This window comes from Oryx dammah, unplaced genomic scaffold (assembly GCF_014754425.2).
Source record: "Oryx dammah isolate SB20612 unplaced genomic scaffold, SCBI_Odam_1.1 HiC_scaffold_21, whole genome shotgun sequence".
In the NCBI taxonomy this organism is placed as follows: domain Eukaryota; kingdom Metazoa; phylum Chordata; class Mammalia; order Artiodactyla; family Bovidae; genus Oryx; species Oryx dammah.
In genome coordinates, this window is record NW_024070205.1 from 22803734 (window position 1) to 22819746 (window position 16013).

A 16013-nucleotide genomic window follows, 5' to 3' on the forward strand; every position below is an offset into this window, starting at 1 on the left:
TGCCCTCCCCCTTCCCCTTTAAGCACTCCTGTGATTCCGTTGCGCTCACTTGGATAATCCAGGGCCATCTCCTCATCTCAGGAGGCTTAAAAAGCCCCTTTTGTCACAGGTTCCGGGGATTATGTCACAGACATCCGTGGAGACAACAGTGGAGACTGGGGCTGCCTTGGTGGGTAGAACACCAGTCTCCTCTCTCCCAGCTTGAACCAGAGCATCTTCCTTCTTATCAAGCCTACCTGTTGAGGTTTAATGTAAGACTTTATTTTAAAGTTTGAAAATTATTTCCAACACTATAAAACTATTAAAAAAAAACCACTATATGGAAAATCTGTGCTCTAATGCTTCTTCCTTATATTCAGACTCATCCTGACAGTGCCCCCCCGCCCCAAATGCCTTCTGCTTCGGGAGGTGTCTGCACATGCAGAGATGAGCAGACTGTGGCCTTGGAAGGAAGAGGTCTGCTGTCCCGCTTCTCGTGTATTGAACACATGACCTTCCTTGCCAGAGCATTATACTCTAATGAGCTTTGAATTACCCAGCGACCCTGCCACCCTTCTGTCCACTTGCTGTCCACAGTGGTTTCCCATGAAATGTGTCATTTCACCTCTACTGGAGCGCAGCTGTGCAGAGACCATTACAGATGACCATCTCTCTGTAGGACAGTAAGCAGAAGGGTCTGCCTCAGAGGCTTTCAGAGAAGTAAGGGCAGGATGTTGAAATATAAATTTCATTCCATCATCAAACTTTTCCCCCTTGGGAGAAGTACTGTGTGGCTTGGGCTTACATGTCCCCATCAAACAGCGAGGGAAATCATTATTTATGAGAGGAATAAGACTGCTGTGTTGTAAAAAACAAAAAGAGCCTATTTTGAGTAGGAATTATAGTTGTGTATCTTATGAATCATCCAGGTAAAGCAAGGCAGGCTCAGCTGCAGAAAAGTGGTTCCTCTTCTCTCAGGGACCCTGAAGACACCCCGTGTCCATCAGTCATATTCATCTGCCAACAGGGCCTTCATCTCATAGTCTGGAACTGAGGTGTGTGTGTCTCAGGCTGAGTGAGATTTGACTAGACTCCCAAGTAATTAATCAACCAAAAAGCATTGGTAGAAACAGAGGGAAAAGACAGAGAAGAAAAGGAGTTGAATGGGGACAATCATTTTAATCTCATTAGCACATTGTGCTTTAGACCAGTAATAAGTCAAGAAGCCATGAGCATCTCGTGAAAGATGATTAACCTTGTGTATTTTAGGGGTCACTGAAATATGAGCTCATTTATTAGACCCTCTTGATGGGGGAGAGTTGTTGCCATAATAAATGGAGTTTTCTTCCTGGGACTGCTAAATGTAACCTATGCACAAAGACGGATTAAGATATGACCTTGGAGCTCAATCCTGATCAAAAGTTCTCTTTTTTTTTAATTAAAAAAAGTTTTTGTTTTTATTTTGACTACGGGGGTCTTCACTGTGGTGTGCAGGCTTCTCTAGCTGCAACACAGGGTCTTTCTGTGATGCACTGTGTATGGGATCTTAATTCCCTGACCAAGGATCAAACCTACATCCCCTGCATTGGAAGCATGGATTCTCAGCCACCAGACTACCAAGGAAGTCTCCAGGCAGTTCTCTTTTAAGGAAGAAGTGGAGGGATTGTCCACAAGCCAGGAGAAGAGAGCAGCTAGTCCTTGAAAAGGGACAATACAAACTCCTCCTGGAGGCAGGATTTCTCTCCTGACAACTTGTCTCTGGCTTCAAAGACTTCTAGGAAAAGGCCATGATTTAGAGCCTATAGTTGCATTGTATTTACATACAGATTTTTTTTTCATTTAAAAAGATTTATTTATTTTAATTGGAGGCTAATTACAATATACGTACAGATTTTAAGAATCTCCAAATGTGATGACAACAGCACAAAAAATATTCAGGCTAAAACAGAAGCAAATTTATACCATGGGAAATTGGATTGATTAGACTCCTTGGGGTTGGGAGCTCTGGTTCAACAAGGGTTAAGAAGAAAACTATTTTTCGTTTCAGCTTTTTTTTTTTTCTGGAAATCTTTCAAAAATGTTTTACTTTGAACTGCAACCCAAGTAAGTTACAGTGCAGTAAAGATAATTGCATCTTTTTTAGTGATTGAGGATCTTGTCTTGCCTTCATGGTCATTGCTTTGAATGGTTTGCAGTGTTTTGTCCTATAAATATATGCACCCATAATACGGTGTGTGTGTGTGTGTGTGTGTGTGTGAAGAGAAGAAGAGAGAGAGAGAATATCAGACTGAATCTACAAATCCATAATTGATTCCAGAATGTACTCTAGGAGTTGCTTAAGACAATCAGATAAACAACACATCTGCAGGATTTCTTTGTTGACACATTGAGTTATTTTTTAGTGATCCCAAGATCCAGGTTTTTTTTCACACTTGAGAAGCAGCATGGCCGAGTGGAAAAGACACAACTGAACTTTAGGGTCAGATAGAACTAGGTCCAAATTCTGATTCTGCCATTTTCCACCTCTGTGACTTTAAACAAGTTACCACTTAATCCTTCAGCGTCTAGGTTTGTTCTTTTATGAAATGAGGCAGGGGGGAGTCTAATTGTGTAGTTGGGACTGAAGATAATTTATGTAGATTGTTCTGCACATAGAATTGCTTAATTCCCAATAGCTGTTATTATTATTTTTAGCTCTGCTTAGGAGAAAAGAATATCCAGCTTGGACAAGGCAACTAACTCTGTCTTCTTTCCAAATCTCCTGAGAAAGTGTAAACATCAGGTGGTCCAATTGGCACAGTGATGGTTATCTGACACCAGGGCCTGGCAAGATGCCCATGTGCTAGGTTTGGGGCATTCTGGAACAAAGCCTGTTCGGGTTTCTTTGGTGACATCTTTGTCAAACATCACACTTGATGGGGCATTCTGAAACAAAGCGGGTGGTTAAGAAGACGGGGAGTCCTGGCTGATGACCGAGACAGCTAGCTGGTACAAGGATTGAAACCTCATGAGGTGGGAATAACAGGAGCACCGGCTTTGTCTCTCTGATGGTTTTTCTCAAGCTTCATAGAAGGAAAAAAAAGAACTCGTGGCAACCAGTGCAGCCCATTTAATTCCAATCAAACGTCTATGTTTCAGTACCCACATCCATGCCTGGGCAGCCTCACAGTGGTGAAGCCAGCTCCCTTCTGGTGCCACATCTGGCCTAACAGCTGGGTGGCCAAGAAAATGGATGAGTTGGGGGGGCTAACAGAATGTGGGGTGCAATCCTAAGCTGCCTCGTTCGCTTGTTTACCAGCATCTGAAACATCTGGGTTTGCATGGCACAAGGAAGCCCTTGGAAGCATCTTTAAATGCTGTCACCTTCCAGCACTCCAGCTGGCTTCGTGGGGAGAGAGGGGATGGACCGGGCTGGAAGCCTGGCAGGCCCCTGGTGGAGGGGGAGCATTTGTTTGGGAAATTGCAGAATTAGTGTCAGCAAACAGTGCGCATCCTGCTGTGATCTTCAACTGGGAAGCGTGGAGGGCGGGGAGGTGGGTTTTCAGGGCCACACCTGCGACAGCTCCAGGCTACTAGGCCAGGATGCTTGGAAACCAGGAGCAGGAGGTAGCCAGGGAGCAGGGCAGGAGGCACAGTATTTAACAGGGTTCCACTGAGTTTTTAAAGGCATTTTTTGGTTTGGTTCTAGTTTTGAAGGAGTGTGTTAGCTAGCTGATAGTAGGTCAGATCTAGACAGACCTGCCTAGATCTGCCCCATACAGACTGCTGGACTCTGGGCAAGTTATCTGCCTCCTTCCATCTTGTTGGAAAGAATCAGTTGTGATGCAGACATACAGCCTCTATTGCATAGACAGAGGAAGCGGGTTAGCAAAACAAAATATCCATTGGCTTTTAGATGGAGTCCAGTGAGGTGAGAAGTTTATGCATTAATTGGCAATGCTAATAGTTTCCAAGTCTATTAAATGAGAGTAATATGGGCTTCCCGGGTGGTTCTAGTGGTAAAGAATCCACCTGCCAGTGCAGGTAAACATAAGAGACACAGGTTCTAGCCCTGGGTCAGGAAGATCCCTTGGAGGAGGGCATGGCAACCCACTCCAGTATTCTTGCCTGGAGAATCCCATGGACAGAGGAGCCTGGCAGGCTATAGTCCATGGTGTCGCAAAGAGTCAGACACAACTCAAGTGACTTAGCACGTAACAAAGCAACAGCTGCTAGTAAGTGTTCAGTTTACGGTGACTGTTGCATGAGAGCCTGATGTTGCTGTGAGGTGATGACGGTGCAACCAAGTCACGGACTCCACAGCCAGCCAGCCAGCCAGGGTTTTAGGATGGTCCTCCTGTGCTCCGCCGTGTGACATTAGGAAGGTTAAGCTTTCTGTGCCCCCAGTGTCTTCACATGTAAATTGAGGATGATCAGCCTGCTTACCTTATGAGATGCTGTGAGGGTTGTATAAGTAAGATGTAGGAATGCTGGCCACTGCCTGGCTTACCATGGGTGCCTTGGGAGCCTTCCTACTGTTCCCCAAGCCTCCCTGTCCTCCCTGAGACCCGACCAGTTACCTCTTCCTAGATCACCTCCTTTGCTGTCATTCTTGAGAAGTTTATGGAGGACATGGCAGTGTTGAAAAAGCTTAATGTTTTACCCTGAGTGTCCAGGGAGCTGGGGTAAAGCCCAAACCCAAGTGTGGTGCCTGTGGGTCCTCAAGGTCACGCCCTTGACCCCAGACATCCTTGAACATCACAAGGGCAGCCACTGTCTCTAGGAGAGCCATCAAACCTCCCTTCAAGGTCGTGGAGGAGGTCCACTTCCTTCTTCCAGCTCGCAGTCCTGACTCAGTCCACTTTCTCCAACACTGCCACCCATCACCAATGTTGACAAAGTGCTTTGAAACGTAAAAAATAAATTCCTATTAATCCAAAGTCCAAACAGCAGCACTCCCTGCCCCTTGACCAAAGGAATCCCTGTGAATGCATTTTAGTTCTGGCCCATCGCTTCCACTCTCCTGCCAGCCTAAGGCCCAGCTGGGAGGCCGGAGCATCTCGGCGCTGTCTTGCGACCATGCTCCCGTCCAGCCTGCTTGGAGGGATCAGCTTTAATGCAGATGTGTGTGATCTGTGCCCAGAGAGAAGAAGCGAGAGGTCAAAATAGGTCCCTTGCTTTTACAGGGAGTCCAGCATAGTGGGAAATTTGTGCACTACTTATCAGTGTTGACGGTTTCAAGTCTGAGTGCTAAAAATAGGCATCAGTGGCTACACTCTGGTTCCCAGAGAACCCCGGCCCCTGGCTCACCCACCTGTGTGGATGCTTTCTGATTGTGCCAGTGTCCCTCCGGACTCAGCCCCATGAAGGACAGCTCCGGCTGCTACGACCGCCACATTGGGGTGGACTGCTCTGATGGTTTCAACGGGGGCTGTGAGCAGCTGTGTCTGCAGCAGATGGCGCCCTTCCCGGATGACCCCGCCGTGTACAACATCCTCATGTTCTGTGGGTGAGTCGAGCTGCCCTCGAGGCCAACCTGCTGGCTGGGATGTGGAACTTTCAGAAAAGTAGATCACAGAGAACTGGTCGACCTAGGCCAGCCCTTAGGGTCTGAGGAAACCGCCTTCAGGACTGAAGAGGAGCATTTGTAATGTCAGAGTTGGGAGGAAACTCAGGGAAAGTCTCGTGTCCACACTGACTATGAGGGAAAAACCCCTAAATCATTGCTGGCTTACGCGAGAATTTCCAAACTGTGTTTTGAGGTTCTATGTTAATTGCTTTGTGACAGTAGCATGCTGTGGTCCAAAAGCCTGGGGAAGATTATGTAAAGCTAATCACATATCAAAGAAGGGAAGAGGTGGGAGTGCAGGCATGGTTGAATTCTGCCGCCGAAGTCCCAGCGTTTGGTGCAGCCATACTCCCTCAGACATACACAATCTTCAGTGTAAAGAGCCGTTTCCCATAAAGCGGCTTGGTCCCGTCGTTTGTTCTAAGGCTCGCCCCATGAGGGCAGGCAATGCCACTCCATTTTACAGTGGACAAAGCTCAGTATGCACCTGTGAGGTTGAGACCCTCAAGACTGGGGAGTTGCTCAGTGGGAAGATGAGCACTAGAATTCAGGCCCTCTCTGGTTTTTTCAAAAATTCTGCAGTTCCCTCAAAATTTAAATTTATACCACTGACTGGAATTATATTTAAAAATATTTTCATGGTATATTTATAAAGTAAGTAAAGATTTGGCCTGTTCTTCTGCAGCCGTGGTTTCCTCCCCCTCTTCCTCCAGCTCACCTCCCCTACCTCCTTCCCTGTCTCTCCTCTCCTGCCTGTCAGGGAGAGAACTGATTTTATGCCACATGCCCTGCTGGGCACAGGGCTGCAAAGATGAAGGACATGTAGTTCTTGTCCTCAAGGATCTCACAATCCAATAGGCTTGCAATGCAAATCAGTGTTTATAGGAATAAAGCTATGCTGGATTGTTGCTAAAAGCCAGTGCCTGCCTTGAATAATAATCATGAGGAGATTATTCAGTGGACTAGTAATGTTATTTTATTATATTTCATTTTATTTTCTTTCTTTGCAATTGAGCAATATTCTTGTTTAGGTTTTTTTTTTTTTTTTTGTAAAATCCCATTCCATAAATGGAAGCTTGATCTCAATGCCTCTATAATGGTATCATTATGATTGACCCACTTCAATTAATGAAGTAAATGTAGTCAAAGTTGCATCACACTCATTTATTTAATAAACGTGTTTGAGCACCCACTCTGTGCAGACAACCTAGTTAAGTGTCACGTGTAGGAGACAGAGCAGGATGTGAGGTCTGTTCTCCTCCCTCTCAGAGTAGTTTACAGTAGGACACACAGCCAGGGCAACAGAGGACGAATTGTTGGATGGCATCATTGACTCAATGGACATGAGTTTGAGCCAACTCCGGGAGATAGTGAAGAACAGGGAAGCCTGGCAGGCTGCAGTCCACGGGGCTGCACGGAATCGGACACGACTGGCCAGCTGAACAACAATGTGCAGCCATGAGCACAAAGAATGGTGGAGCTGGGCCGGGGGGAAGGGCAAGTTGTCTAGACGCTCAGGGTGGACTGAGAGGGAACCTTCATTCCTTTATGGGTCTCAAGTCAAGTCTGTTGCTTAGACCAGGCAGTAGGTCCCCAACTGGACTTTTCTTTCCTATTTCATCAGAATTTGGTACACGTGTATATTTAGCACTCTCCAAGCCACTATATATATAGCCTGCCAAAGAAGTCCTTGATTTGAGGTTCTTTAGGAAGACCAAATCACATGTGCTTATAATTAAAGGCTCTGCTTACACCTGTTCACACGATATATAAATGGCAAATGGGGGATGCAACAGCGTTGTATTAACATAGGCTCCATTTGTACCTCTGCTAATGAGGATAGCAACATTTAATGAGCACCTATTAGAAGCTAGGCACCTTCTTTATCTTAATCTTCTCAGTAACCCAACAAAGCAGCTACTATTTTTCCCACTTTTACAGATGTGGAAACTGGAGCTTTTGAGAGGTCAGTCAACTGATTCAAGGTCATTCAGTAAAGGGCAGCATTTTTGCCATGATAAAATTGCTTCTCAGCACTTAAAACTATGATTATTTGTTCCTCTCTTTAGAACAGAGGTCTTTATCTTATTGCAATATTTACTGTAGATAGCAATAAATGATGTGTTTTAATGTCATGAATATCTATAAATTCTAAATTTGGAATGCTTCTAAGGAGAGACCCAAATTAAATCAATATGCTTTTAAAATGACAGCTTTATCAAAATATTTCTTACTTGAAGGAACAAATTATGTTCTTCTCACTAGAACTACAAATAGAGCCCCATTAATGACTTACGGGTCATTGACCCGTATTTACTAACATTAGTATTGCTCTTCCATTAGAGTAACTGCACATGCTTAATGGGGAGGACCCCCAGGAGGTGTCCACACAGCATGTCCTAGTAACTATTTCGTTCAGGAAGGCTACTCTGAATGAAGGGGGAGTTAATATGGGTTGATCTTGTGTTTGGACACATTCAAACAGAACACAGCTGCAAGATGATCAATCTTAGTTGACTTGTCACAGGACCAGATTAGAAGGTTATTAATTTGTTAAGTGTCATTCTTTTTGCTGCCTAATTACCCTCCAAACAAATGCAGGGTCTGACCATATAGATTGTTCTGGAGAAAGGCTCTAGAACATCTTGGATTTAAATGTGTCTACTCACATGGTAAAACAACTATACTCCAATTAAAAAAAAAAAAAAGGTTTCCAAGGAGTGGGTGATAAATATCTTAATTCATTTATAAGCTTATCTCCAGTGTTTCTTACCATATCTGGGAAATCATACATGTAAAGGAGAGAGAACTACAGAGCTCTGGAAAGCACTTATCTGCAAAGGAAAGGTGAGAGGTTCTGTATGATCACATAATGCGAGGAGACTCTGTTTATAGACCTAAGAAACTGAGTTATAAAGGGGACAAAATCAATTCAGGATACTCATAATCTTTGGCTATCCAACACTCTTCTGAAGGCATTATTTTCCCCCCAACCTAGGCGTTGGCTGCATGGCTTATTGATGGAATAACTTCTTATCTTGAGTTTTCCACTGTGCTAGATGCATCGAGGATTACAAGCTTGGTGTGGACGGACGCTCTTGCCAACTCATCGCGGAGACATGCCCAGAGGGAGGTGACTGTGGGGAAAGCAGAGAGCTTCCCATGAACCAGACCCTCTTTGGGGAGATGTTCTTTGGTTACAATAACCATTCCAAGGAAGTGGCGGCTGGACAGGTGCTGAAAGGAACGTTCAGGTGAACCCCACATCCATAGAGCTGGTTATTCAGGGCTGTTGATGAATCTTGTCCCTGATGGGCCATAAAGCCAGCATAAAGTCTTGTATCTTGGATCCATGTAAATGCAACCCTAAAATGATAGGTTACTTTCTACCCCCAGGTCTTTTCTAGGTTTATACTCCTTCTTCCAGAACCCAAGAATCATGAACAGTAAAGTGTTAAGTAAATTTTAACTTGTCCAGGCAGGGACTGTAAGATTTTCCATGGAAGGCACCACAAAGTGCCCAGGTTCTGTCATCCTTCTGAGTCTTGGCATGTGAGTCAATCTAGAATAAGTCCCCATTTTGGTCCAAGAATCCCTGCAGGACCCTGAGATCCTTATAGGGAATATTCAGGGTCCTGCCTTTTCCAACTACAGAGAGCGTGGGTTTTCTTCATACACTTTGACCCAAACAATATATTGCAATAAAATTGACTGCAGAGGTGAGAATTCAGCTGTTTTCTATAAAGTCAGACAATTTAAAATTTAAAAAATTTGCAAAAAATGTAAAGTATTGCCACTTGTCATCATTATTCAAACAAGTTAATATTAAATGGGTTTATTATTGTCATTTAAAATGGATCAATAAATATTTAAAATTTTTTCTTTCATTTTATAATATGAAATTGATAAATGGTAAGTGTTGATAGATATCCAAAAAAACCCTACTTGGAGCATTCAGTTATTTTTAAGAGTGTAAAAGGATCCAGAGAACAAAATGTCTCAAACCAGTGACTTAGACTATTTCTAGGAGATTCTCCATTTGAGCCCTGTCCTTCATCTAGCTTAGGTTATTTGAGTACATCTTCCTCAGAACCCATGCATTTCAGGTGATGATGATGATGATGAAAGTGTTACCATATGGACCAGCAATTGATAGCAAGCTGGGTCTGGATTCTTACAAGAAAAAAAAAAAAACGATAGTCAATTTTCAAGCTAGTTCTTGAGTCAGCCACGCTTTCTGTTACAGACAGTAGACTTTATTAAATTTTCCTCTTATCCTGGGACTTCGTTTGCCAATGGTAAGCAGTGAGGTCTCATAGGGAATATTGTGGTGGCTGCATTTGCTCTGTGGAGAGGGGCTCAGGGAGTAAGAACTGGAAGGGAGGGAAGAATATTCTCTATCTTGTAAGTAGACCTCTCCCCCCAGCCCTCACCTTACTTCTCACACTCGAATCTTACTTGAGACATGTACATTGAGTGGGGTTCACCACAAGGAGAATATTTGGTCCACCGTGGGTTGAGATACAGCTCCCTCACTGAGGACTGGGGCTCACCTGAATACTCAGAGATGAAAGTCTGCTTCTGTTTTCAGGCAAAACAACTTTGCTCGAGGTTTAGACCAGCAACTGCCAGACGGTCTTGTGGTGGCCACTGTCCCCCTGGAGAATCAGTGCCTGGAGGAAATCTCGGAGCCCACCCCAGACCCCGACTTCCTGACTGGTGAGTGTACCATGCACCTTACTTAACTGGCAGAAGCAAGCAGCTCCCTGTGACCTTACGAGCTCAAGAGGCTTGACCTTGCTTATCTTGGTTTCAAAGCCTGTGATTTCCTTGATACACGCTAAAAGCTCAGTCCTAAAACTGAACATCAGCAGGATTATTTGTCAGTAAAACAGCCAATATTATTACATAATTATCTGCAAAATGGCCATAATAATACCTTTCCCTGCTAGCTTTATTGGGATGCTTTGAAAATAAATGAGATAATAGATATGTAAGAGTTAAGAGTTCTCAATGGATTAGAAGACGTGACCGGGTCAAGAGTAGAGGTAGAAAGAAGGTGGATTGCTTCAAGGCTGAATATCTGTCATCTGGATGGCTGGGTTTCCCTGACAAGTGCCTAGAGAGCAGTGTGAGGGAATAGAAAATGATAGAGCTTTGTTGTCAAACGACCCTGAGTCTGTCAAATGATTCCTAGCTCTGCTACATTCTAGCTGTGTGACATTAGACAGTACAGCCTCTTGGGGTATCATGGCCCCCATTGTAAATGGAGATCCTAGCACCTGTTCCTCAATGTTGTTTTGAGCCCAATGGCATTCCTCTTCTGGGCTCATTATGGATGAAGATATGGGGTGCTTGGGAGAGGTGGGCATACCTGGGGATGCTTCTCCACTCTGTGCCACTGAAGACACCAGTGAGTGATTCCTGGACCAAAGAAGACACTTCAGAGGTTTCCAGAGACCCATACAAAGCAGCCAGCTGGGAACTCGGCATCACTTAGTAGAAGGCTGGACACGAGCTCGTCTGCTGTCAGCTTTGGTCATTTCTCTATGCTCCTCTTCCTTCTCCATTCTATGTCTTCCTTATTCTAGACCTTTATCCCCTTTATTACCCCCTTTTCTGAAGAATGGCTTGAACTGAATGTGAGCCTTTTTCTGATATCATGTCTGAAACATTCCTTTAGACTGGAATGGGATTAGAAGCAGGTCCATCTGACGTAGCATAGCACAGTGATTACTAGCTCAGCCTCTGGGGCCTGACAGTGGTTCTCAGCTCTTCACTGGCTGTGCAATCTGGGACAAGTTACTTACCTTCTCTGTGCCTCAGTTTTTTTACCTGTAAAAAAGGATGTTATAACATTGTCTTTCTGATAGGATTAGTATAAAGAATAAATATTTGTAAAGTTTTTTCCTGATGCATAGTGAGATGAATGTTTAGTAAATAAATATACCAAAGTAGAAAGAAAATATGGACACTTAAGCTCCCAAATTGTGTCTCCCTTATAGCGGAAGGAAAGAGAACAAGAGAGAAAACAATTAGATATTTTCTGTACTGGAAATAAATCTAAATAAGCTGCCTTCTAAAATATTGCACGTGTACATATTCGCACACACACGTCTGAAAAAATTAAAGTGCACCTCTGGGTGTATTACTGCAGCCTACATTGCTAGTGTTCGGCAATCTGGTTTTCTTGTTTCCATGTCATTTGCTGAGAAACACTTCCTGAGTGTGTGTAAAATGCCTTGTAAAGGAGGTGTGAGATGGCACACAGAAGCGGGACAGGCTCCACACCACCACTAAACCACCTGGCTTCTGTTTAGTGAGTCACCAGGACAACTTGCTCACACATTAGAACTTACATGGAAGTGAGGAGCTGGACTTCAGATGCCAGTCCAGAGGACACAGTCCTGGATGCTACCTGAACTTTGGGGGTGAGGGAAGGTGAACAGGTCTGAGAAACATCAGGAAAACATGTGTCTGAATCTCCATCTTTGGAAAGAAGAAAAAGATCCAAACTTGGTTCTCATCCACAAGGGAAATATCTTTCTTCCCCATGTCCTTGGACCCCTCCTGGTTTAGCATATCTGAGGCCAAAGGAGAAGGATGTCCTGTGGGACACTTCCTTTTTCATGGTTTGAGGCAATGGCATTCCTAAAAGTATAGAGAGAATTTTTTGTGACCTGCTAATTTTATTCCCAGCCTTTTATTTTTTAACCTATTTTGATTAAAAAGTGATACCAGTTAGACTAAGAGTAGGTATTTCCTTTGATGTAAGAAGGAATCAGTCTTGTTTTTTCAAAGCCTGGAATAACTAGAAGAATCAGTTAAAAGGGGGACTTCCCTGGGGATCCAGTGGCTAGGATTCCATGCTCCCAGTGCAGGGGACCCAGGCTCCATCCCTAGTGAGGAAACTAGATCCCACATCCTGCAGCTAATAGTTTGCATGCTGCAATTGCCAATGCAAGAGACACAGGCTTGGTCCCTGGGTGCGGAAGATCCTCTGAAGTAGGAAATGGCAACCCACTCCAGGATTCTTGCCTGGAAAAGTCCATAGGCAGAGGAGCCTGGCTGGCGGGCTGCGGTACTGTTGCAGCCACCATTCCGGGAAACAAACTCACTCAGAAGGACACTGCAGATAGTGGAGTGCAGTTTATTACACCAGTGGGTCCAAAGCAGAGTCTCCTCTTGGCCAAGGACCCCAACCAGTTTTTGTGAAAACCTTATATACCCTAAGTGTACTTGTTCAAACCCCAAATTCCTTGAAACTAGCCTGGACAAGGTAAGAGAGATACGATCAAAGTTAACCCATGATTCATGTGTCACAAGACTAGATACACAGTGGATATTTATCAATGGGCCTGTGGTCATATCCCGATAAACATAATGGAATTTACCACTTTGTTCTGTTACAGAGATAATTAGCATATTCTTTTAGGCAACGGGGAGTCCAAGTCCAAGTCCTGAGGTTCTTTTATCTGGGGGGTCTGGTTTTCCATTGGTATGCCATTTCTATAGACACCGGGCACCAAGTTCAGAATCCACTGGGAGGGTGACCATGCGTGTAGCCTGGTGTTCGCAGCCTGGCCTAAGACGGAGTCAGGCTCTGTCTGTTTTCTCCTTCAGTACATGCAGCTTCAAAGAGTCAGACACGACTGAGGGACTGAGTGCACACACACACAACTAAAAGAAAGAAGATTCCCTGTGTGCCACAACTAAGACCAGCCAAATACATACATATTTGGAAAAAAAATCAGTTAAAGAGACTGTTGACCACATTTCTTCCATATTTACTTTCTAATTCTGGTAGCATTTTAATTATATCTTTCCTGAGAGTCATACAGAGAATGTCATAGCGTGCCTCACTATGCATTCTTACAGGTCTAAATCCCCTTAAAACTTTAAGCTTACAAGATTTTAGAGCAAAAAATGATCTTCAGATTCTTCAATATCAGCATTTTCAAGCATTTTATTTTATTTCTTTATGAAAAAACAGTGCTCCACTCATAAGTAGGTTGTCTTCAAATTTCTTTGGAAAGACTATAGATAGCATCAACCTCTCAGCAATTTGTAACACCTGAGCATGGAAGAGATTCCAAGAAGTCCTGCCCTAAAGAAATACCTTTTACTTAGTCCAGCAATTCCCTAATCTATTTAACTAGAGAATCCTTTTACACATAACAGATGTTTGCACCTTTCAGAATTATTGGCTTAAAGAAGTATTGGAGGGATTTCCTTTGGTGATCCAGTGGTTAACAGTCCGCCTGCCAGTGCAGGGGACACAGGTATGATCCCTGCTCCAGGAACTAAGATCCCACAAGACATAGGGCAACTAAGCCTGTGTGCCCCAACTACTGAGCCCACGTACCCTAGAGCTTGTGTTCCACAGCAAAAGCCACTGCAATGAGAAGCCCACACACCGCAGTGAATAAGATCTTCCCGACCCGGGATCAAACCCAGGTCTCCTGCATTGCAGGCAGGCGCTTTACTGTCTGAACCACCAGGGAAGCTCTGGTGGGCTAACTTTATAGAAGACAGCTGAATTCTCACCTCTGCGTTCAATTTATTTTAATGTATTGTTTGGGTCAAAGTATATGAAGAAAACCCATGCTTTCTGTTTTTGGAAAAGGCAGGATCTTGAATATTCCATGTAAGGATCTCAGGGTCCCTCAGGGATTCTTAGACCACAATGGGGACCTATTCTAAACTGACTCACACGCCAAGACTCAGCCTTGCTCTCCACAACTAGAGAAAACCTGCACACAGCGACAAAGACCCAGTGCAGCCAAAAAATAAAGAATGTACTGGAAAATTACTGATGTATGTGTTTTATCTTGCAGACTTCTTTCCTCCTTATCAAAACAGTTAAGAACTCGAAGCTTTACTAGCCTTTCTGGGTGTTATAAGCATGTGGAAATAAATGAAGACCAACAAAATGAAAACAGGTGAAGGCTACTTACATACAGCGAGAGAGTCAGCCACCATCACCTGCTTTTTTGCAGAGACCAAGAGAGAAATAGGAAAGCTGTAAAGTGGGAAAAAAGGAGGGCTTCAGATAGGCACTGATTGGCAGGTAGACTGTTGGCAGGTAGGTGACCCAACTAACCAGGAGGGAGGTATCCTTAGGTGAATGTTTAGGAGATGTATTTGACTCTCTCTGGTGGAACCTAACTTGCAAGCAAGAACAAAAACTAGGGAAGCTGTCAGTTATTACTCAAGTCTTAATCAAGTCCTGGTGATTTTGGCTTGATTGTTACAGGAGTTATTGTTTGGCTTGCTGAACTTTTAATAGACAGTGGTCTGACTTCCTACAAGTCTGACTTAGAGATGGTAGGCTCGCTTCTTGGGCTGGTTGCTGTAGACTGTCAGAGTTCTAGTTTTACATGTGGCCTGGCCGTTATCCATTTGATTTTCAGTCTCTCAGCTGAGAAAAAGAAGAGAGTATAGCGGCGGACCAAGGAGGTAGAGGAGGCCACATTCATGGGCATATTGGGTGCCATAATCAAGAAATCCTATGTGAAGATTCAGAGCTCTGGGCTTTTCTGGAATTTCTTGAAGTTCATCCAGAGGAAGCAGACTCTTATCTTCAGCACTTTGGGGATTAAACGTCCCCTTGACATTTCAATAAAATAACAGAAGTAGACTAAATTCCTTATTTTCTTTCTTCCTCCCTCCCTTCCTTGTCTCCTGCCTTCTTTGTTTTCTTTCCTCCTTATCTTCCTTGCCTGCCTGCTTGCTTTCCTTTCTCTTTTCTTCCTTTCCTTTCCTTCCTTCTCTTCTTCCTTTCCTCCTTTCTTTCGCACAGGTCTATTCATTCATTCTTTTTTCAAGGGTATTAACAGAAAAATAATCTCCTTTCTTGAGAAAATAGATATTTTGTTTGGAAAAAAAGCCATTCGCAAAAGTATCCCAAATAATAATAAAAGAAAAAACTAGAACTCACTGCATTGCAAGGGCACACTGAGAAAGAACCCTATGACTCAGCAAGAAAATACATACTTTAAAACATCCCTTTCTTTTTAACTAATGGAAGTATTATCTGTAAGTGAGCACAGAACATCATTTCCCGAGCATTCACAGTTACGTAACTGTTTCCCTGAGTGTGGTGTAGGGTAAATGCACTCAGTAGAATTGCTGTTTAGCAGTGAAGTAATGGAGTTCAGATGTTTCGCTCAACCTGGCTGAGTGTGAGACACTGGCACCCCTGCTCACCCCCAACATCCAAGCTTACTTTCTGCTTTCCTCCCTCTGTTGACCTGAACTAAGGCCTGGGAATTTATAACAAAAACATCAGTTAACAAATGTCAGGCTCACACAGTTAGGGGTAATGACCTGTATGATACGTCATATTATCTCCATGGGTTTTTTTACCTGTAACTTTATTTTGTCCTGATAACCTACCTATAAAGTAGCCTGGATGAATTCTATTATCCCCTATTTTTCAGGTACAAAAACTGAAAGAAATGAGTTGCCGAGCCCCAGCTCACAC

General features: G+C 43.7%; 1 protein-coding gene across 1 annotated transcript in view; it reads left to right on the forward strand.

Annotated features, from left to right (window-relative positions):
- ASTN1 (astrotactin 1) overlaps positions 1 to 16013 on the forward strand; it is a 359002-nt gene that overhangs the window by 245896 nt on the left and 97093 nt on the right. The window contains exons 12-14 of the mRNA XM_040263917.1: positions 5301 to 5467; positions 8587 to 8781; positions 10119 to 10246. Coding sequence (XP_040119851.1) covers positions 5301 to 5467; positions 8587 to 8781; positions 10119 to 10246 — 490 coding nt within the window. The remainder of the gene's footprint in view (positions 1 to 5300; positions 5468 to 8586; positions 8782 to 10118; positions 10247 to 16013) is intronic.